This window comes from Zophobas morio, unplaced genomic scaffold (assembly GCF_036711695.1).
Source record: "Zophobas morio isolate AGI-343-1 ecotype UQ-CSIRO unplaced genomic scaffold, CSIRO_AGI_Zmor_V1 ptg000011l, whole genome shotgun sequence".
Lineage (NCBI taxonomy): Eukaryota > Metazoa > Arthropoda > Insecta > Coleoptera > Tenebrionidae > Zophobas > Zophobas morio.
The window spans coordinates 6961832-6986668 of NW_026972116.1; the positions used below are offsets into that span (position 1 = coordinate 6961832).

At 31.7% G+C, this 24837-nt stretch overlaps 2 protein-coding genes across 2 annotated transcripts in view; both read left to right on the forward strand.

Annotated features, from left to right (window-relative positions):
* Positions 1 to 24837, forward strand: part of LOC135126740 (monocarboxylate transporter 12-like) — a 301612-nt gene that overhangs the window by 138217 nt on the left and 138558 nt on the right. The window lies entirely within an intron of this gene.
* Positions 4543 to 5850, forward strand: LOC135126746 (uncharacterized). The gene is made up of 4 exons (XM_064052867.1): positions 4543 to 4684; positions 4904 to 5382; positions 5650 to 5739; positions 5785 to 5850. The coding sequence occupies exons 1-4, from the start codon at positions 4543 to 4545 to the stop codon at positions 5848 to 5850; spliced, it is 777 nt and encodes a 258-aa protein (XP_063908937.1).

Here is a 24837-nt window from a genome sequence, read left to right on the forward strand (position 1 = left end):
TCCATTCAACAAACTACTCTTCATGCACTGCACATTCGGTCTAATTTCCCTTTCATGAACACCGTTTATGTATCCTTCTCGAGCAAACTTGCCGTCAAGTTTGCAAGCGAACTGGGGCGTTAAAACCACTTCTGATAAAATAAATAAGCAGAAATGAATTCAAGTGTGTAACGAAACACCGATTTGAAAATGTGAAAAGTTTGAATTTTAATGAAATTGTGTGTAATACTAGGACTAGGTTCTGCCAGCGTGACCTACCCTAAACTCCTCGTTTTACAACCGTCTGTGAGCATTTCCTGAGATTGCATAGATTCTACCCAAAAAAAGCACTCAAACCTGAATTACATCGTCCGATTTTAATTAAAGAAAGTAAGTTTAAATCTGCGTACATTAAGTGCGAGATTACGGAACGTTGTTTTCATTCCTGAACCGGTCCAAAAACAAAGAGTGAATTTGTTTTTCGCATAATAAATTTTTTTCGTATAAATTATGGGACTGTTATTTCCTTTAGAATATTCTCCGAGAGATAGCGAGGCTCGGCCCGTTCGTGGAAATAATTCAAGCCGACACTCTTGACCGAAAGGAGTGTAATATTTTGTATGGTGTAGACGTGCATAACTAAAATTATTACATAATGTTTACTAATTTCGTCTCATAACGGCGCTCACGAAAAAATGCGAACGAATTATAATGGGAGGAACTTCTGAATTCATTATTTTTTTCGCTCGAGATACATTTTTCAAGAGATAATGTGGCTATAAATTGCGGCAGGCAAATTAGCTGAGTCCAGATATTTGCTCTACTTAGAGGAGAAACATGTGGACTAGGGACGGGCCAAGGAGTTCGGATTTTTTCTTATTCTCCGCAACTACAAAACTATTCTATTTTTGGGTTCTCTTTTTACTTATCTCGCCGTAGCTAAGAGAAGTATTTTAATGAAGTCAAATTGACGAATGTTACTTCATACAGGACTACTGTTTTTTAAATGCTGAAGATATACTTATAATTAATTATTCTTATTTTCAATAAAATTTACATAATTTAGTGCCTAAGGAATGTATTTTTATATACTTATTTACCTATCACTACTTCCCGAATGGTGTTTTCTGTTAAATTAAATCTAATCCGGGTATATGCTTATCATTTTCATCCTTCCTCTATGTTCTTACTACCGGGCGAGCACCATAATTTGTCATTGTGTCATCCTTGGAAAGGATTTAGCATGTCGTTGATTAAACCACACTGATAAAAATTTCTAATAAAATAAGCATGACATTACAAGAAAAATTGTTATCAGAATAATTAATTTTCAATTAATTTAATAAAATTAATTATTCCTATGCCAATTTTTCCCTCTTCAGTAAATACTGACAATGTTGCCCACTTTATTGTAAGCACAAATTGTTGACGAGTGTTCGATAAATAGTATTCTTTAAATAGAGCCAGAAAAAAATCTGCAGGAGTAAGATCACAAGATCTCTGTAGCCAGACATTCTCTGTTTTCGACTAATGATCTGTCAAAAAATCCCCCTGTTATGGTTTTACCTTAATGCGCTGTAGCCCCGTCTTTTTGAAAATAACCTACTAACATTTCATCGTTGTGAAATTGTGGTATAAAATCTGTCAACATTAGTTAAATGTTTTCGAGAAGTTCTATACGATAATTACATTTCCTGTGCTAAATGCGCATATTTTAGGGTCTACTCCATTACCTATCTAACATTTTGTTATCTGCCACTTCCCCCGTCTTTGTACAGACGAAGTTTCTGGGAACTTTGTCACTCATGGTTGTAATGAGTTGCAAAAACGAAATTCTTTCCGGAATTCATCCCAAGTCGCTTGAATCGAATATTTCCACACATCGTTGACTTTCTGTCCAATAGAAATGCAATTTTTAGTGAATGGGCAATTAAAATTCTAAAAAGAACTGTTTTAATGTAAAGATTATTTCTCCATTAAATTTAAATCAAACAGAAAAATCATTGTTTAAGGACTGTAGTTTTTGCCTTCTTGGCAAATATTAGACACAACGATGACTCGATTACAAATTATATTGCTCGTCCGATGCAAAGTGATGAACTGTCACCTGATATAATTGTATCATAATTAAATATATTTTTTTCTATTTCTTACGGAACTTTTATATTCTTCAGCTTTCTTTTTCTTTCTTATACTTTGTTGTGTTGTATTCCAGAAATAAAGTATGGGGGCTTTTGAGGCAAAATCCGACCCTGTCTTGGCAAGAGCACACAGAACGTACGACAATGGCAAAAATAAAGCAGTCGGAATCGTTTTGCTGTCTAAAAGGTCCAACATTGCAGCGATTTGCTACTGACGTTTACCTAATACAGAAACTATATTACGTACTTAGAAATCATACATGGTCTGTATGGCCGATATAAAAGTCTTCTGTGCACGATGCACCGTGATCAATAATTCTCTTATGAAATTGCTCCAAGATGTTTTTGTCCGTTTATTATTTAGTACTTTTAATGTAACGAAACAGAAGTGATTATAAAGAAAAAGAAGTTTGTGTAAAAGCTACCGGTCACATCCGCTTCTAATCAATCAAATGGTCGGTACTTGCACATCAATCATTGACTGGAATACCAGCACAAAACGCCACATGTTAGTCCATTGCAAGTCTAATACAGATCCAAGAAATAAACAACGTTAAATAAATGTCACCAGTGAATAATAGCGGAGAAAATAATTAAAGGTAACATTAATGGGTGCGTTTAGCATGGTTTATGAATCGAAAATACATCAATAAGTTTACTATAAATAGCAATTATAAAATTATTTCTGTACCGTTAGGTAGCGCTGTTATTTACATAGAGCTTGCTTATTAACATTCCTTACTTTGTGCAAATGCTCCCAGTGATGAGATTAATTTTAAACATACGTTCTGAAAAATTTAAACAAATTTCCGCCCATCGTCAGAATGTAATTCTGCAGGTTAGTTTGCATTTTAATTTTTTTTCCATAAAAATTGAGGTACTTTCTATGAAAATGTATGTATAAGAGAAAAATTTCATTGTACTGTACAGCAGATTAGATCAATTTTATTTCATTTATGACTTTTGTGTGTTATCAATTACCATAACTTATAAAGTAACACATTTCGAAATAAACAATCATAATCGCAGACTACAGAACACACTTTCAAGTAATTAAGTAATTTTCTTAATCTTACTTATGTTACTAAATCAGCAATGATTATAAATTCTACTATGATATAAAAACTTTGCCTGTGTCATTAATTTAAAACATCTGGCTTATACAACTTGCCCTCCGATGTAACTCAAACTCTAATAAATGAATCTACTAATTTTTTTCGGTGTAGAAATTACTACTTTTTGTCTGAATCGAACTTTAGTACATTGTGTCACTTCTCTAAAATAAATAAAACTGTTAAATTTAAATGAGATGTCTTAGTAGATTACTAATTTTACACTTGTGTTGACTCCATGTGTAATAGAAAAAGATATTAACGTGTCTTCTATTAAAAATTCAAACACGCGTAAAATTGATTTTCTTTGCTTTCATGCATACTTCTAATTTTGTCAGGTTTATTTCATTCTGCTGAAGCTATTGTTAAGTGTAAATGGCTTTTTTTTATTAATAAATTTCAGTTAGGTCAAAGACCCTTTTTAAACTCTGGATATTGTTAAGGCCTATTTTATTATATTAAACTTCGAAACTTTCATTTCAATGATTTTACCCCAACTTTGACCTAAAACTTAGATTTTATTAAATCCGATAGGAGACAAACTGAGATAATTCCATCATCGAACCCAATCCCAAATCACTAAGGATTTTTGTAAATTGCTTTTGATAAAGACTCTGCTTCGAAGAATACCATCGATAAAAAGTTATAGAAAAAATGTATAAAAATAAATCGACACTGTAATAGTTACTGGACCTTTATCAAGTTCGAATAAGATTCGAAACCTTGTTAATGTTCCAATTTCATTCATAAAATAAAACACAAATTGATTTTTTTCCACTTCAGTTTCTCGCCGCGTATGGTTCTCGCCAGAGAAGTTTCCGAAATTTATTGAATTAAAGAGAATGAAACTAAAATACATTAATTCATGGCTGATGGCTTTATCTTGGATAATGGAACATTCCTTAAGTTAGGGAGAATGGAAGAATTATTGCTCAGGCGCCATTTACGAATAACACTTAAAACTTGTTTCGATTTTATCGAAATATCGCAAATAAATTAGAACTGTTTCAATTAAAGTATGTAAGTATTATGATCAATTAAATTTGAGGTCACCTTTGTTCGTAGAAACGACAGGTATTTGACACTCCGGAGTCACATTTTCTAGGTAGCGTAACGAATCTTACTATTATCATCAGTAACTTTGTAAAAACAAATCGTGTAGTCATTTAGAAGATTAATATTTTTTGTTTGCTGAATATCATGATATGTTTGATTATACTTAACTTGCATATCATTAGCATTATCTTATAATATAATCTTTGCTTGTGTATTTTATATTATATTACAACCGAAACCACTGAGCCGTCAAAATGAAACCTTTCGCTACTATTTACCGTGTTTTAGATTGGGGTTACTACAACATACAAATTTTTGCACCAATCAGTAGACAAAAGGTGCAAAATAGCTACAACTACTTTGAGTGCTCTTCTAACAAATATTTAATACTTACTGGTAAGGTTTAAACGTTGGCACATTAGAATTATATAAAAAAAAGATTTTTAGGCAACGTGGCTCTGACTTTAATAGGATTGATTCTTGTTATTATTGACTCATCCTCCCAAACTATAATTACATTTGAAAGATATTTATATTTATTTCCATTTTTTATTATGGCAGTTTCTTGGCTTTTCATGGTATTCACTCTATCTAGTCGTAGCAAATTGTTTCTAGAGGCATTTAGAATTTTAGATAAAGTCGATAAGTCACTGCATAAATTAAACTCAGAAATTTCTTTTAAAGGGTTGCGCACGTATACTCACTGTATATTCGGTTTTTTATCTCTAATTTTTATATTTCCCGTCTATAATAATTTTGTTATTTTCAAATCTGTGTTTACACAAATATCTGAATCGATAGCTTTTGGAACACCTGTACTCTTAATGTTAACGTTACTATATTTTTGGTCTTCTGTGTGTACCACAATATATAACAGATTTGTTCTAATTAATTACCACATTACACAAATAAATTCTGAAAAGTGTACCCAAGTTTATTTGCAGCAAAAAATACATTTTATGTCAAAACTGCATCAACAGTTGTGTAAAAGCGTGAAATGTGTTACAGAGAGCTCGGGATGTGTTCTTCTTGTTGTGTATTTCCTGTTCTTAGTTTTTTTCACTGTTGCAATGCTTATTTTCTCGGTATTCAGTGTAAGTTTAAAAAAATACAAATATGAAGTATATTTTTGGGCTTTACTAGCTACTAGTTGCACTTTTCTAGTAACAGTTATTATCGAGTTAGTAATTTCTGAGGTATGCTGCAGATTGTTTTATACTTTTTATTTGACTTTTCTTGTAGTCTAGAAAAACAGCTTTTATACTGTGTGAGTTTACCAGCAGCTATCCTATGGATCAAAATGTTCAAACAATGGTGAATAAAAAATCTATTAATTATATTTTTACCACTAACATTTTTAGAAAAATACTCTACTTCTGCAGTTATCACATGAGAAGATAGAATTTACTTTATGTGGGTTGTTTGATCTAAATTTGAATAAGCTATTACAGGTAAAGAAAATAAATTTTTCGTTAGTTTTATCATTTATTTTTTAGAGTATTGGAAGTACAATCACAGTGGTAATGTTTTTATTACAAGTCCAGAAAATTTCACATGACTGAATGGTAACAACATGTTAAAGTAGCAAATAGCAGTCAGCATAAATTAATTAGATTAAGATATGGCTAATTTGTGACAAAATTTAATAATATGCACGCGTAGACTTCTAAGGTACAATGATGGCGCATGTTTTGACAGATCTGATACAATTTCCCACTTCCAAATAAGTCTCAGTTCTCTTCAGTTTTACTAATTCATTTATTCAATGCACGTGTTAAGCGCAAACTTCTATATAGGTGTATCATCTGATTTCCATATCACGCAACCCATGTGGGACCATAGATTCTTCCTTCTATTTAATATGTATGCATACCATAGTGCCTAGGGACATAGATTTCTTAAAATCGCCATTTCAGAAATAAAATCTCTGAATTTTGATGGAATTGGACAAAACAACTTACTAATTGAATTACTTTAAATAGTTTAACAATAGAAACAGTGAAATTATAAATATGTACTCCACCAAACCTTATTATTCTTTGATCACAAAAATTTCCATTATATTCTACGTTATACGATTATTTTAGTAACTATACAAATTTTGTAATGTAACAATTTGTGTAGGTAAGGCCATTTATGCGTATTGTTTTGTTTTGTACATGACTGCAGAGTCACACGGTTTTCTTCTACAATATCAATGTGCTTTACACTTTTACTGAAATAAAACTGTAACTCCGTTTGTGTTTAGTTACTCTTGAAAAATAAAAATAATTCGGCTTTCTACAACACTGAGACAGTCCAGACGTCAAATATCGACGTAACAAGAAAAGTTGGACAACAAAATTGTTTTCTACTTTACCACATTAAATAGGTAATATTAAGGAATCAACTCACCAATGTGACAATTCAAAATATCTACAAAGACAGTTTAAGTTATTTTTATGAATCATAAAATTAGACAAAATTTGCCATGTACGGACAACCAATTGTCTTAGATTAAAATAAATACTTATTTAAGTTGACACAAAGTTTAAATTTAGATACGCAAACTACATTTAGGACCTAAAAGAAAGTAAACGCTTAACAATGCAAACCTTTTATTTACAAAATGGGTTGAAAATGTTATCCATCCTTTTCCAGACATAAGCGGATATGTCGTTTCATATTTTCAGAAATCCGGACCAGCATTTCAGGCGTAACAGTTTCAATTCTTGCAAGTTTTGCGGTCGATTTTTGTATACATTCTTGAGATACAAAAAAAAGAAAAAGTTCGGACTTGTACAATCTAGAAACCTGGATGGCCATAAACTTCTGGTAATTATTCTATTATCGTAAAATTCGTTTAAAAAGTTTAAAGTCTGATTTGCTGCATGATCAGTTGTATTGTTTACTGTTGGAAAAATCTATGAGCTATTCCTCATTTAGCTGTTCCACAAATGATGTAAGCATTTCATTGACATAGAAATGTGCATTTATGTTTTTATAAAAAAAATTGATCGACAGTTATTTCGACAGGACTTCCCTGGCCCCCGAAGTGCCGAAAAATTAAAAAATTTGATTTTGCGAATTTGTATTCAATAAAACAAATACGAGAGTATGCTAGTTTATAAAATTTATTATAAACATTTTTGAGGTGTCATGACATTGATAGGGAGATTGGGTAAATTTTGGTTAGAGTATTACGTTCTCGCTATTCTTAACATACATACAAAATACAATCGGTCCGGTAGTTTTGGAGATTATCTGCCTAATAAAAATCTGAACAGACGGTAGACAAACTGAGCCACGAGATATAATTTTTCATACTCTATAGGCCATGAAATGTCGAGAAAACATAAAAGTAATCAGTCGCCCCCGATAGACTCGATTACAATACTACGAAATAAAAATAAAGTTCGCAAAATTAAATTTTATAATTTTTGGAACATTTTGTATTTTATAGAACGTGTATTTCCACAACACCGAAATTACACAATATATTTGTCGACGCGTTTCGCCAGCCAGGTTGGCATTATCTATGCATGCTTACAATAACTTCAAAACGTCAAGATTTCAAAGTATTCAGTTCTGCAATTCTTGATTTAATCAATAACATAAATTGACTCAGTCATTAATTTTTTTCAGACATCCCGTATAAGCAAATTTAAAAAATATTAATGCAGTGATAAATCATAAGTATAGACTCATCATTTTTTCGGCAAAATTTTGTGGTGGCATCATCAAATTTTTAGGAAAATACATTTTGATCAAAAATTTACCATGCTTATGATAACTTCTCACGCATTCATTAATTTGTTTGAGTCACCCTGTATATGCAAATCCAAACAATATGAATGGAGTGATAAATCACAAGCACAGCCTCATCATATTTTGTACATTTTAGATAGGATTTATTCGGCAAACTTTTCAGCTGACGTCATCAATTTTTTGGAGGGGATAAGTAAATATGTTTTGATTAAAAAGTATGGTGCTTATCATAACTGTAAACCATCTGCAGGATTTCAGAGCATTGGGTTTTGCAGATTCCAAATTAAATTGCAAAATGTTGTTTCATACTTTTGATTTTTTTTTTTTAATCTGGACGTTTTGGATAAAAACTCAATTCGGAGTCATAAACTACATGTATGGGACTATGTTATTTTATACAATTTAAAACCCATTTACCATGTACAATTTTGAAGTGACGTCACCACATTATTGGTGGGGACGATTAGACAAATTTTGGTTAGTGTTTTACCATCTACATGATATTCCTAATATAAATACAAAATTTCATAATAATCGGTCCAGTACTTTCGGAGATTATCTGCCTAATAAAAATCCGGGACGGCAGACAGACAGACGGACAGACGGACAGACGGATAGACGGACAGACAGACGGAAACGGGAGACCTATTTCTTCGTCCTCTGGGGGTCATGAAAGGTCGAGAAAACGTAAAAGTAGAGAGTTTGCCAACGGACTCGATTACAATACTTCCTTTGCTTACGCTCGGGAAGTAAAAATTGGTATAACACCTCCTCTTCAAATAGTCACTCAAATACCAAGTTTAATTAGATGGGAAGGCACCTCAACAGACACGTGTGGACCAGCACCTCATATTTTGACAGTTCACGTAACCATCAAGATGAAACCAAGCTTCATCGGTGAAAAAAGTGATGTTTAAAATTTCGTCGTTGTTGAGATTGTCCAATTACAATAATTTGGTTGAAAATGTCGCGGTAAAATTGAGAGGTAAAGCTGAACTTTGTAGGGAAACATTTTCAAATCCTGTATCGTTTCTTACGATAGAGTTAATTGTTGGCTAAGCCTTCGAATTGATGTGGACGAAGATTCTCCCATAAGGTCTCTTACATTTTTTTGGTTTTCCACTACCCCACTACCGACTCTTCTTTCAACACTTCCGCTTTCCCTAAACGATTCTACACTTTTCTTTACAATTTTATGAACATCGTCGTAAGAATAACTAGCTACTTCTAGGGGAAATGTTCCCGAAATTCTTAAAAAGAAGCGGTGTACGAATATCACCGTTTACCGTTTTCAAGCTTACACCCATTTCTAAAAGAAAATTCAAGAAAAAAAGCTTTAATTTCGTGAGATAACATTATTATCGTGTGAATTTTACATTTAATAATTATTATTATTTTAATCTAAAACAAGCGTTTCTTCATGTATGGCCAATGTTGATTATGACTATTTCTTTTTCGATCGGTCGGGGTTAATCCCACAACAATTATGCAGATTTTCTTATCAAATCAATGCAGCTGTATTTAATTGAGGTAAACTAGTCGGCATTCGTCTGAGTAAGCTCAAGTGCCCAACACGTTTTAACTATTTCTCGGTAAACAGATTAAAGTTCTGCTGGTAAAAATATTAAAACGTATAGCGCATAGGGATCACATAAAGAAATTGAATCAAGACATCAGAACAAATTCTAAACGCCTTTGAAGTTTTCTTAATTCTCTAAACACATCAACTTCTATTCGCTCTGTCAACAACATCGATGATAACCTTATCTCAAATCCTCATGAAATTGTCGAGAATTTTGCAAATTATTTCTTCAATTCGGTTTTAAATAATAATAATACAAGCTACCATCCCACCTGCATTTATCAGATCCTAATATTTTGTACATTAAGAACAACATTAGTGGAGAGGATTTAATTCCTTTATATAACAGAATATATAGCCAAATTGCTAATACACTTTTCACAACATGGCTTTATGACTGGAAGATTCACTGCAACTAATTTAGTGACAATTCCACGTAAATACTTATGTGAATCATTGAATATTCACAAACAGGTTGATATCTTATACTTTGATTACTCTAAGGTCTTTGATAGCATAAATCATACTATACATACAAAATTGAACAACTTCCGATTTTCTAATGACACTCTTTGAGTCATACTTCAGAAATAGGCCGATTTTTGTACAGTACAGGAGGCACAGATCGTTAAAATTTCTACAAAAGTCGGGGGTACTCCAAGGCTTAGTCTTGGGACCATTATTGTTGTCTTTTCATAAATGATTTGACATCGCGGTTCCGTATACCATATTTACTCTATGTCGACGACTTAGAAATTTATCACCGTATTGACTCTATAGATAATTGCACTAAATTGCAGAGTGGCATCAATTATATTGTAGACTGGAATTCCAATAATATTCTGACTTTAAACAAAAATAAATGTTACATTTTATCTTCCTTTCGAAAATCTTCACATATTTTTGATTACTCTATTTCTACTATTATTATTAATTAATTATTTCATTACTTGCTGACGAATATCGGAAGCTTAAAATACTCTTCTTTACTTCAGTATTGTCATTACAAAATAGTACACCGAAATACCTAGCTTTAAATTCTGTAAATGAAAGCATTCTATGTCATGCAATTAGTAGAGCTAAAAGGTAATTTTCGCAATATCTGTACTTCTTATTCGTTTTAATTAGAGAAATAAACACCTCGTTGCTTTGCATAACAAGACGGACGATTCACATCTATTTAACTTAAAAGTTGTCAGCAACAACATCAATTTTCCTGCACTGAATTTGTGATGTGACGGCGGGCGGTACGTAGCACTGTAAGAACGCCACCTGGAAATGTTTATCAAACCAGTCGTAATTAACAAATTCACCACTGATAATTACTCACCGTCAGCACGCCACACAAGTACACGCAGTGTTGTAAATAACACTAGACAAGAAAAAATCCTGAAAGTTGCATTAAACGCCGGGAATGTTTATGAGCGCCTGGCACCTGCGCGCCTTCCCAGCAGGACAATGACTTTGCACTAGCTTGTTTTATTAGCTGCAAACTGAATTTTGTTGATTCTTCTATTCCCCTACTTTCCGTTGTTAAATTTGTATCTTCCATTTTTTTTATTTTATTGCGAAGTCTGGGTTTACCGTGATTAAATACAATTTTCTTGCTTAGGATTAGCATAAAGTGTGCAGAAATAGCAGGAATGGGTAGAGATGAGATTTAGCTGGTTTCAGTGTTTTAGACACATTTCACATTTCATTAGTTAGATTTTTATTAAAATAGTAAATTAAAATCTTCCTGTTTTGCAAGTAAGAAAACAAAAGAATATTAATAAGTTGAAAATTGGAATATAGGCCACATTTGAAAAACTATAAATTTTCAAAATAGGCAAAAATTTTGGCCATACCGTAGGTTCATTGTTAATGTAAAATAAAACCACTTGATAATGGATGCATATACAGAACGCTCTGCACAGTTAAATATGACTTTAGAGCATAGTTCTTAAAGAACCGTACAACTTTGGTCTGTGACTTTTTGTTGTATCTCTAATAATAATTAATGAGATATCGAGCACCGCGCGCTTACCTAGTGTGATTCACCCTGTATAGACTTTTTTCATATAAAGAAATTAAAACATTCCTTGAGTTTCTGAATATCCCTATTAAGAAAACGTTAGCAAATTCTATAATTTTTACACCCCTCATATTTATTTTATTTGTAGAATTTTGCCATCAAACTACTCGTACGTGACGTATTTGGGATTTTTTTTGTTATACTGAGTGTGTAAGAAATTTATAGCCTTATTCGCAAATTTCTATACAATGTTAAAAATTGCAGTAACATGCCTATAGTTCAAGATGACATAACAACGGTTCTAGTTCTTTTTTTGTAAATAAGTTGCTAGCAGAGCATGTTGTTACATGTTAACGATGCAAATTCATGTAATGCAGAATCAAATAACCCTAAACAAAAAAACAAGAACAAAACCTTACATTGCACGCCAAGCATCTTCACGAGTTTTTTGCACCTGTGCGTCTTTTCCACCATATGACCTCATAAGCTAATAATTTGGAACCCAGTTACTGAAAAATAAAAACAACCACTTATTAACACGTTTTAATTTCGCTAGTACAAAGTTTCAATTAATTTTTTTCCTTACACTAGGGCCAACGAACTTCTCTAGATGAGCATCTCGATGAGTAATGTACAATTAGAACGGTGTTACAAAAGTCGGGCGCCAAAACGAAAACACCAAATTAATTCCGATAGATAAGGAGTGCAGCAGGAAAATAAAATCGTAAAACCGAACTGCACTTCCACTAAGCCACCGTTTCTTATAAGCTGGATTTACGATCTTGACATCAACCTGTACTAATCCTGTTATATTGTCGTAAGCAAAGTATGTGTCTTCCATAAAGCAAATATCTTTATAATTCGCCGTATGTGGTTTATCATTCTTAAGATGGCTTGCAAAAATGCCGTTCTGCATCAATGTTGCATACTGGTGTTTTTCCGGTAGATAAATAACAAGGTATGCAGTGCAGGAATGATCAACCAGCTCAATTAGCAATTAAGTTTAAGGCTTGAGGAATCAATAATAATTAAAAGAAGGGTAATCTACAATTATTATTTTTGCCTTGTGCGACTGTATCGGATGTCTAACAGGAATGTGATGGTACAGGACATCAAACAGCCGCCAAAGGAGATTAAAAGAGCTTTGGTCATTTACTAAAGGGCATTAGCGACTGGAACATTTAGCATTGCTAAGAATATCCCATGAACAATTTCATAACTAAGGAGATTTTCCAATAAATATCGCCGTTCATTACTAGTGTACTACAACTCTTAAAAAGAATAAGGACCCCAATTAATGGAAACGTAAACAAAAAGTAATAATACTAAATACAGAAAAGAATATACCAGGGAAAAAAGAGTAACACGACAAAGACTCTCTTCCATTTTCGTCTGTCTGTCGTCTGCCTGTGCCGATTTTTATTAAACAAATAATCTCCGAAACTGTACTGGACTGATTGTTTATAATATTTTAGTAATATCGTGCAGAGGGAAAAACGTTAAACAAAATGAGTCTACCACTAATGTGATGGCATCCCTCAAAATTTTTCATAGCAAATAGGATGTAAATTTTATCAAATACTAATATGTCCTTGAATTTGTGGTTTATGAATCTGCCTTGAGATTTTCCTCGAGACATCCAAATTTTTGCAAAAAAAATCGAAATGGTGTGGCAAACTCTCATACTAATAACAGCGGAACTCGCACAAACAAATTCGGTAGGGCAATGTTTACTGTAAGCGACCGCCACGCCTTTGATTCCTTAATGGCCTTTTTGTTTCTTATATTGTTGCTACTATTTACCTACTATATTTTTTTAATGTATATCACATTTCATAATTTTTCAAAGAAGCGAAATTTCTTGCACTGCACGTCGAGGGCGAGGGAAGTTCTGGCGAAATAATCTTTGACCGATTTTTACATATTGCAAGAGTTACAAAAAATTTAATTGTTTTTTCCACTTTTACCATATTTGAATAAACAGTGCATTTTTCTACGAATGCATTATAGCGATTTACAAGGTAAATTTTAAGTCGTATTAGCTCCAACAAATTTATTACAAATCGGGATTATTTTATTTTTTCTAGAAAACTGTTACCTCTTGGGCTTCAAAAACTGACAGCACGTATACAAAATTTATACAACCAGGGTGAACCCAAAAGAATTTGAAAATTTGCAGTAGAAAAACGGTTAAAATTTACAAAAAAGTCAACCCCTATGATGCATTCATAAAAAGTTGTGGAAATTTTCAAAACTGTGCTTTTTACTTCCCGACTGTAAGCAAAGGAAATATTGTAATCGAGTACGTCGGCCGATACTCTACTTTTAGGTTTTCTCGTATGTCTGCCTGTCTGCCGTCTGTGCGGATTTTTTATTTATATGTAATTAACGATTCAATTTAAAAATAGTTTAGTCAGATTAAAAATAGAATAGAAATCTATAACAACTAACTATATTATTTTACTTTAAGAAAATCACATAAAACATTAGTTTGTCAACTTTTAAATGAAACAATATTGTCGAAATTTATAAAAAAAATTTAAAAGTTATGTTCCTCGTGGGGAAAAAAACATCTATAAGCAGAAAAAAATTTAATAATTTTCACTTTAAATCGGGAGCTGTAGAAGTTTTCCGAAATTGTGTATTTTTTTTGACTAGTTATTTCTTGTTTTTTTTTTTACTATCCATAATCATAATGTTATAGATTCTTTTGAGTTTTTTTTCTAATTTACCCCACCCTTATCTTACCTGGCCTAATATCGTAAGTTTTATTTTATGCTTTTAATTCTTCGGACTTATGGATATAGATTTTATTAGTAATTAAGTATACATACATAACACATAACGTTACGGAAAAAATATACGTGAAAGAACTAAATAAAAGAAAAACCTGTGGATTTATATACTATTCTGCTGCATTTGTATTTGCCAACAAGTTGTAACTTCTTTTTATTAAGTTGATGACGACTGTCTGCTAGACGTGAGACATAATCGTAAGTTCAATGCTTAATTTATGACAATTATGCTGTGCAGACATGCGTCATGGGTCGTCAACGTTAAATGAATTTCAACAACTTTTTTAAACAAATTGTTAATCATTTAAACTCATGGTTTATGACTGTTAGAGCTACAACAAACCATTCACAAGATATTAAATCTTCGTTAGATATGTAAATGCAAACTCACTAATAATAACGCGAGGATGTAACTAATGATATCGTCAATATAAACAGAAGCAAGATAGAAAATTTATTAAAAAAAAACTCACACGTTGGTTAATAATTCCCGTAGAATAATAATTATGTACCTAATGGCTATCGTATAATCGCTCTGTTTAACATTACAGAAGTAATTTACTATCCAAATCTCCAACAACTAATCATACAACAAAACCTCATTCGATAATGTATCATTGGCATTGTTCATTCGCTCTCTGTCATTACATCCAGATGGATTGAACGATCAATTGATACAGATAAAATCATGAATGCATAAACGACATGGTAATATTCAGGTTGTATCCAAATTCGGCAGGATACGCCCATATATAGGACCGAAACGAATTGTCAATTTGCATACTCTTCCACAACTCCTTACATTTTAATTGCCTCAAAACGGTTACGAATCGACCATAAAATTGATTTAGTCTCTCCGCCGAAATAAGTCGTTGAAGTTTTTAATTTGACGGTATGTCAGCACGAATCGTTAAATGGGCGTTAAAAGGAGATATGAAAGTTGAGAATGCCGTGATAAATGGACTCTGCGTTTCTCAAAATTGAGTTTTTCATTAAGAAGTGGCTAAATGTGACGTGGATGTTTTGTCATCAAAAAGAACGTAGGATTAATTATCAAAGGCTTAAAGGAGGGTAAAAAGAGCCATTAAGGGACCGAGTACGGTGTACAGGATGTCTATTCAAAAGTGGATGAGTTGATAATGTCAGAACTTTCTGTACTAAAAGCGGCTTTTAATTTTTTAATTTTTCTCAGTCAGTCATCCATTTAGTGGGTGGTAGTTTTTTGTGTCGTAACGATTTCGACCATTCAGCACAAAAAATGGTGAGCGAAGACTAAAACGGAAACACAGTAAAAATTTATAGAGGAAGTAATTAATAATCATACAATTTTTACAAATATATTTTGTTATAATTGTTTAGCGTGCAAAACACAAAACAACCGAAGTGTAATCATGACTGTTGCTTATCTGATCATATAAAACATAACTAAGGGGTGGTTTATTACCTGTTAACATTTAACGTTTTCTAATTTGTAGAACACGAAAATGCAGACTCGCTTGTTCGTTGGTCCTTCGTCTTTGAAAACTAAATGTGCTTTTAAATTAACATCAAGACAGTCAAGCGATAACTCACAGTAGAAAATATTAATTAATAGTTATTTATGTTCTAAAGAACGTAACGCCAACCATTATGGTACTAGTAGTGAAGATTATCAGACAAGACGAAGATCGAGTCTAATAACACGACGTGTAACGTTAATTTGAATTTTATTATAAAAATGTACCAGTCATTCCTGATAGGGAAAAATTTATTTCATCAAGTACAAGTTGTCCTCTTATTTTATCAACAATCAGATTTTGTAGAAACATTAAATATAGTGTCAAAAGTTTTTATCTTACAGTATTAAGAACTTTTTTAACAACAGTAATGTGAGAAAAAGAGTCATATATTACAAAGCACAAACATTTGCAAAATTAAAAGTAAAATATTCCTAGTAGACTGAATAAAATTCTTGATATGGCTATCAAATTATACTGTACTCCATTCCAAGATATGTGAAATCGGTAGTGCATCGCACATCTCCACGAAATCTACAAGATTTATGACCAGCGAATAGTGCAAGCGTGCACCCAGGTGACCTCTGAAACGTTATGTAATCTTAGATAACAGTTGTAAAACCGCCTTTACTATTTACCAAGACATAAATGACGAATATTTTGGATTCATAATTTTTTTCTTTAATATTGAATAAAGTATTTTAAAAAAATTTTGAAACTTCATGAAACTTGACATACGTAACGACCTTGAAAAGGCATTTAAATCATCTACTCAAAGCTTACACACTTGATTTAAAACCTTTTAAACTTAATAATATCTTTTATTAAGCTGTGGTCTATTCTGAACCCTTATGTCAAAATCCAACAAATGAGGTGTATTAGTTTACCAATGTCACACTTCGTCTATTAAGTTTGAAAATTAAAGACCAGGAGAAAAATCACCCTTTTCTTAAAATAGTTTACTCAAAAAAACCCATTCTATTTTAAAAATTTCAACGTAAATATTTTTGTAAAATTATGGTCTACTCTAAACCTTTTTTCTAGCTTCAAATCAACCGTTTTAAGTGTAGTTTACACACGCCAAGTTTTGTTTACCTAGGCGCAACCGTTGAAAAATTAGGTGGTTAACTATTGAAAAGCACTGTGTATTCATTGACATGATTGTGTATTCATATTTAATTATTAAAAAGAAGATGAATCAATAGTTATGTTATGAATTATATTATAGGTTTATTTTTTGGAATTTGAAGGATCAATATCTTTACCGTTGTCCATAAATCACTGTTTCTGAATGTAAGTTCGAGTATCAAGTATTTCAGTATTGTTTTCGTAGAGCAGTTTCGATTATCCAAATTTTGTTTGTTTTGAATGGAATCCAAGAGTTTCAACTTAAAAATTATGTCTAATAATAATTCCCTGCATTACATATACAGACTCAAAATTACTTTCAGATTAGAAAAAACTGGTGGAGTTACATATTGAGACGGTTAGTAACGTAGTGTTGTTAAACCAGATTTTGAGTTTGGCCATCTTGTTATTATATTCCATTCCAACTGAACGCGATATCCCGCCAGTTTTAGGCAACAAATAACTTAACTGTTATTCCATTGTTTCGTTTGGCTTTTATCATGTTAACAGCCACTTATATATTGTAAAACCTGCACGAAATGTATAAGTACATTTTAACAAGATTTAATATCTACCTATATTGATTTGAAATGGAATGTAAATTAAGGATTTATTATATTTAATAATACATTATATTATCTACAAACAACAAAAACACTAGTAGTGTTATAAGCACTTGTTTACTGTGCTTTCACTAAAGCATATTATGTTACACATTATACAAAAGTAGTCGGTATATTATATCAATATTTTGACAATATTCTAAGCTTTAATATATAGTGCCCCTTAAAAATATTTACATACGTCTTTTTCATGCATTTATCATTCACGGTATTTGTTCAGAAGCTTCAGCAGGAACACCAATCAATTATTGTCAATACAGCATTCTCCGAATCCGAAGCCTGAATACAGCTTAATTAAATTTCGCTTAATAAAAGCTCCCGACTCAGTTATGTAGCAGTCAATTTCATAAAAAAAGGCGGCGAGGGTCGTACTAAAAATAAATCGCAATCAACAGACACTGCCGATAACAAATAATAGCATCCTACTTCCCTTAGGTGTTCTATAAATCACAATAAATTGCCTGCCCACGGCACCTTACAGGTGTTTTAATCAAACGCATCGTTTTCCGCTCATAAACAAAAAGTGCACAGTGCTCAACCTCAAAGTGTGATGTCATGATAAAGAAAAGGACAGTAAATAGGACGAGAGCAGGACGGCTTTGGAAGATTTCTTCTAAACGATGTCTTCTTCGCTATCCCGCGCACAGAGTTGGCCTCTGCTGTCTGGGGCGGCCCCTGTGGAAGATGCGCGTCAAGCTGCTACAAGAACCTCGCAGGTGGGTTTGTGGGCCGGAATTGCGGCTATTGAATCGAATATACGTATGGAATTTTATTTATTGGAAAGATCGGCAATTTTCGATGTTTGTGTATCTTTGAATAGCAGATATTGAAATTGAGGTGGGTGCATGTACCTGGTGTTTTGGGATAGTTTCGAAAAGTGGGGACTGAAATTGTTACAACGAATTCGGCAGTAAATAACACAGTTAAAGCTGAACTACTGACATGTTTTATAAGAAAATGTACCGATGAACCAATGGATGATGAACCAGCTATTCAAAGATCCAAGAAAACTGACGAGAGAACAATTGTGTGGAGTTTTAATAATAATAATCTCAAGACATAAAATTATTAAACAAAGTCGTACTTGCCGTTTGTCGTTCACAATTTATATTATTTTACGTTTCTGTGTAAAATATATTTACCTATTTGACTTTATCAAAAATATGTTATTATGACAGCATTTTCAGCGACAAAGTGTGTAAGTTACTGTTCCTTTTGTAGATAAAATGACCAATTAGATCACAGAAAAAGTAATTGTTTGATTGTTCCTTTCCACGGTTCCTTCAGTTTGAACCAACCCTTAAACACAGAGAATTTGTTATTGTGTCAAATCAAATGTTTCGACTTGTTTTAAGATATGCTTGTCAGCGAACTCAAAAACTTCCAGACCGTTATCTTATAGTTTAAAAAAAAAACATATTTGCAACGTTCTGCCAGAATCTAATTAGAAATTTAATTACAAAGTTATGAAAGGTTTGTTGTGTGTTTACCCAATGTGCCACTAGTTGTTTTTTGGTTGATGACCTAAACTTTTACGTTCGATATCTGGGAAGACTTTTTAACCCTCCTGATTAAAATGAATGAATCTGAGGGCGTTGCTGCAATTTCTTGTTATTTTAAAGTTTGGGTCGGTTCTCGAATTCAATTTATGTACATACATTGTACATTGTACCACTCCCGGTGATAAATGATTTGATTAATTTCAAAAACGAAGCAGTTAGGTCATCTGTTGTGTTAAAAGCACAATGAAACAAGACTATCAAAAAACAGCAGTAAAAGTTACCAATTTCGCATATTTGTTTACTTTCAATTTAGAGCATGATGTACGTACGTGATCTCATTATGGTACTCAACCACTTCAGGTAGAAAGAGTTAGAAGCTGATTAAAAAAATCACCTCTTTATCGTTTATAAGATGTTTCACCAAAATTGTAGTATCAAGAATTTGTCTGCTCCGTCTAAGCGGAGGGATAAGCAAACGCGGTTTTACGAACGATGTAAAATTTAAATAGAACGTTGATATATAATGTACCTACTTAAAGTTTTTCACAACAAATGTGTACATATTAATGTTTGTTATGTTGAAAAATAATAATGTAAGATGTATAATGTCTAATTGTACTATAGTTGACTAAAAGAATAATTTAAATAACTAAAATGTATTTCCCAAAAAGGTAACAACATCGTCAGCGTAATGCACAAGGACACCAAGTGAGCCAAAATAGTTTACTCCAAATCATTTTTTCAGGATATTAAAATATTAATAACTATGTAAAACGTATAAAGTCAAAATTTATTTCACATAATTTTACACAATACTCTACGAATTTTATTTTCTTATTTCGAAAATTTTATCAAATTATAAATTCTTTGACCTTAGTTATATCTGTACAAAACAAAAAAAACAGATTTTGATTTAAGGTGCTTCGGGGCGCTGAAGTTAAGAGCGGAAATTGAAGCCTGGTCAACAAGTTGTAAAATTGCTACTTAAGTGTTATTTCCGACTCCTTAATAGTTATTTTTTGCATTATCGAGCAAGGCAGAAAAAATTGTAACAGATACAATCACAACAGTTTTTAGTCGAACATCTTATAAATAGTAAGCATGGCAATTTTTTACCGAGTTGTCTCCCATCCCGATCAAACGGATGCTGCTGTCAGATCACAGGCAGATTTCGCTCCACTTTCAAGCTGCTGTAACTTGAAAACTACACATACTAGAAAGCTGCGGTTGTCACTGTCACTTAAATATGTTATTTTTTTTAACTTTTGCAGACTTTTAGCTGTACGAGTGGGTAAATGTATCGTTTCACTTTTGTAGTTTCTCTAATTTTTTGTGATTTTTTTTATATTGCTCGTATTACTACGAAATAAAGATGCTTAAAGATTTAAATGATCGAAGCAGTACATGTCAGCTTAACCAAATACAACAAATGAACAAAGTAATGTAAATTTTAAGATTAGATCATACTAGAATTAAGCAGAACTGTTTCAACAAATTATAGAAAAGTTGTTCCCCATTGTAGCATAATGTGTAAAATATGTGAAACAAATTAAAAAAAATATATGATTTTCAAACGAGTTTATTAGAATTAATTGAAATTGTCATCAATAATTTTCATGACTTTTTTTTGTCTATCTATTATGTTGTTAATTTTATCAAAGTTTTAAAATTTTAAAAAGTTTAATATTTCAGAATTAAATTAACTTTTAAAAACCCCGCTTTGTCGCTGCAAAACTGTATGTAATTAGGTCTCATGGCATAAAAATTAGAGCATGACACAAATAGCTCATAATTCAGGTTTTAGCTCTATTCTTGAGTGGAAAACAATTTGTTTAAAATATAACAAAATCATTATATTACGCGATTTGAAAATAAAATGAACTAGTTTCCTGTGAAGTTTTGGGTTGTTTCACTACATTGTTTCAAATTTCTTGAAAAAATCTTTTTATTAGAGCACAAAATATTTCTTTTGCGCATCTATTGCCAAAACGACGAAAAGATGGACGAAGGAACGTGATCTTCCTTAACTTTGCTATAGTAGTTGTACAGTAGTACCACCATACAGTCAGTCTCACAGTCATTATAATTCGTTTTATTTTCCGTTGCATAACTATTGCGGTAAAGTTTGTATATTCTTCTTCTTCTTCTTCTTCTTCTTCTTCTTAATTCTACGCCTTTCTACCATTCAATGTAGAGCGAATGAAATTGAGTTTAAGTATTTCTGCATCTTTCCTTCCACTTCCAACGCTTTGTTCTTAATTCCTTCTCACACCGCTTTCCGCATTTTTTTTAACACGGTATTGATATTTTTTTTGTCTTCGTCTGCCTATTTTGTTTTTACGAGACTCGTACACTTTTTATTTAATGATTGGTTTGCAAAGTGTTTAATCACACCGAAGGCTAAGCATTGATTTGTTATATGGCATACATGCCCGAACCACTTTAACTATCCTTGTTCCACTTATTTTATTATTTATCAGTTTAATTTATAATATCTGCCAGTAAATTTTATTTCTTATTTTAATTAAGCGGGTTTTACTACTTTTACTACTTTTTCGGTATTTCCGTTTTTACCCAGGAATGTTGGTCTCTTTTTGTTTTTCCTGTTTCTTCCGCTCTTTCATTTATTTCTTGATCAAATTTTCCGCTGCTTTGTTTGTTTCCAAATGTTTGTAACATTACACTTGTTTCATTATTTTTTCTTGGAGTTTATGTTATGCATTTTCTTTTCTTCTGAGATTACCATAGTTTTGGTTTTTTTCCTCACATTTATTTTTGATATGTCTAAGATGTCTAATTTATTTTGTAGATATGTTATCTGCAAACATTAGTTCACTCAGGACAGATTGGTTGCATCTGTAGTATCAGATTTTTAGTTTTTTCATTGTTTTCTTGGATTCATTTATTGTTTCATCTAACACTTAAGTGTAGGAGTGTTGGATTCTTGTTTCACTCCGATCTTTGTTTTAATTTCTTTTGATTATTCGTTGTTAGTGTGGACCTTGCTTGTGTTCTCCTTGCTGCTATTTTTCAATTCGGTCCATTTTTCTTCTATTCAAAGTCATTCTGGTTCTTTCAATTTTGCATTTAGTATATTTTGATATTTTTCTCGCTATTTTGTTTCTTTACATTTATAACTATTTTTATCCTTTGTTTCTTTCATTCTATGCCTCCTTTTTTTAATTGTTTACTTTCTATACCTTCGTCATGTTCTTTTTAACTAAATAGTGGTGACTCCTAGTTTCCATTTCTCTTGTGACTTTTACATTTTTACCCTTTTCCACTTTCTTTTTCTGTTTATAAAATAATCTATTATTTGATTTTTCATTTTTGCCAACTACTTCATTCGTATACTTGTGTATGTCGTTTTGTTTGTATTTAATGTTACTTATTAGTAAATCATTTTACATACAAATTTCAATCATTCTTTCTCCGTTGTTGTTATTCATTCCTTCTCTTTTTGTTCCTAAAAATTCTTCTGTGCCTGTATTAATGGTTTCCTACCATTTAAGTCTGCGATTATTATCATAATATTTTCCTCTCTCACATCTATTGCTTTTTGCAGTTCTCTACAGAACTCATCTTTAGTTTCTTCTGTTGCATCTTCGTTTTCTCCATAAACTCTTATCATTGTCTACATTTCTTCGTCAAATCTCTTCATTTCTATATTTGAGAGTCTTTCATTACATAGTCTTCTTTGATTATATCTTTTAACTTATCTGGTATTATTATTAATCCTATTCATCCTTTCGCTCCTTATTTTTGATCAGAATAGCCAGTATTAATTTATTATTATTATGTTATTTAAAAAAAAATTTCAACAAGTGCTGAATGGATCATTTGTAAACACTCTGTATTAATATCAAGGCGTTGTACAAATTTCCTCTTGGATTGTCAACTTCAGCTTAACTTACATTAATAAACAGGCAATAACAAAATAGTCTTTTCTTTATCTTCATTTCCTAAGTCCACATTTAAGTTGTTATTTTTGGTATATAATCTTCTCTACTAAAGATCTATGTTTAAATATGTAAATGGTCTGCGTATAGTAGATACTGTTCTCCAATAGGAACAGTGGTTCTGTAATGATGACAATCTAGAAGTGGCAACAGTTTACTGTTCTTATTTAAACCTTTACCATGTTTAGAGTAAACACAGTCTTGTTTATAATGAAATTTGTATTATTAATTTAAAATTTGCAACTTTTAGTTTATAAATGACAATTTAGTAAAATGATAGTTTCACGTTTGACATAAATCTTAAAACTATTTAATATTAACCGTCAGCTTTTTGCAAAATATCAGTTATCTTGTTCGTCCAAAATAAAACGCCTATATTCTGTTAATTACTACTGTTAATAATTTTTGGTTATTGTTATACAAATACTACAATATTGAAAGTATTCACAGGTGATATTTTAAAAATTTCCTTTTTAAATTTGGATTTGCTCCTAATTTCTTAAAACTAAACCAACATTAAGCTCGCTAATGATATTTAATGAAAATATTACGGCGCTTTAAAAATGCAAAATTTGTGGTACGATATGGGTAGTAAAGCTATTTATATGTATCTCTTCTTAAGTAAGTAACCGATAAAACACCGTTATTAACAACCAAATGTGACTTTCAACTGATTAATTTTTCGCCACATGAAAACTAATACTCCTATGATTTATTACAAAAGAACTTTTTACAGCGATTTAGTTCTCACAGTTTTCATATAATTATTTATGACTCTTAACCGGTTGAGAAGACATTTTTGTATAATAAGAGCATGCCCACTTTAGAAGTTACTAAGACATGCAGATTTTTAAAATTAGGTGGGAAGTTCGAGTTAAATTTATGTCCATTTATCATGTATGAAACTACGGGATATATGCCTCAAAAAAGTGCTTAATGGAATAGACAACAAAATATTATTAAATATTTTTAAAGCCAAACTGCCATATGATGCATAATGCCTACACATGTGATGGTATAATTTTTTATATGATCTGACGTAACGCAAAAAAGTAACATTAATTGTACTTTGGTATGAATGTTATTGAAATCTAAAATTAGTTACATGAATAAGGTAGTATATTCCATTATAAAACACCAAATTTAAATATAAAAGCTTAAGTTTGCAGTGACAATAAAATTCTTTAGATTAATATTAATAGCGGTTTAACATCGTGCGTATATTAAAAAGGCAATTAACAATAACTACATGGTTTTCTGCTGTTTGCACAAATAGAACAAGTTCTTTCTTATGCCGGTTATCTTTTATTCAGTTATTTCTTTGAAACACATTATTGTTAATACAAGTTATTTACTTTAATGGCTACGTTTTTAAACCTGATTTCAATTACACTTACACATTTTTTAAGCAAAAGTTATACATATCGTTTGTAGCATATCGTGTATATAATACAGCCCGATATAAAAGATTAAAAAATTCAATTGTAGCTTGATAAGTACACCAAAAATCCCAGCTGTCGCAAATTCAATTTTGTAAAAAGCGTCTGTTTTAAACACAAAATAGTCTGGCATCATTAACCTCCGTGATGATATCGGCCACATTTCAAAAAGTCATATAACTAATCTCGCGGTTTGGCAGCTTCCCTCAACGACCGCCATTTGCTCCACACAATTGATTCTCATAATATCCTAATACATCCCGG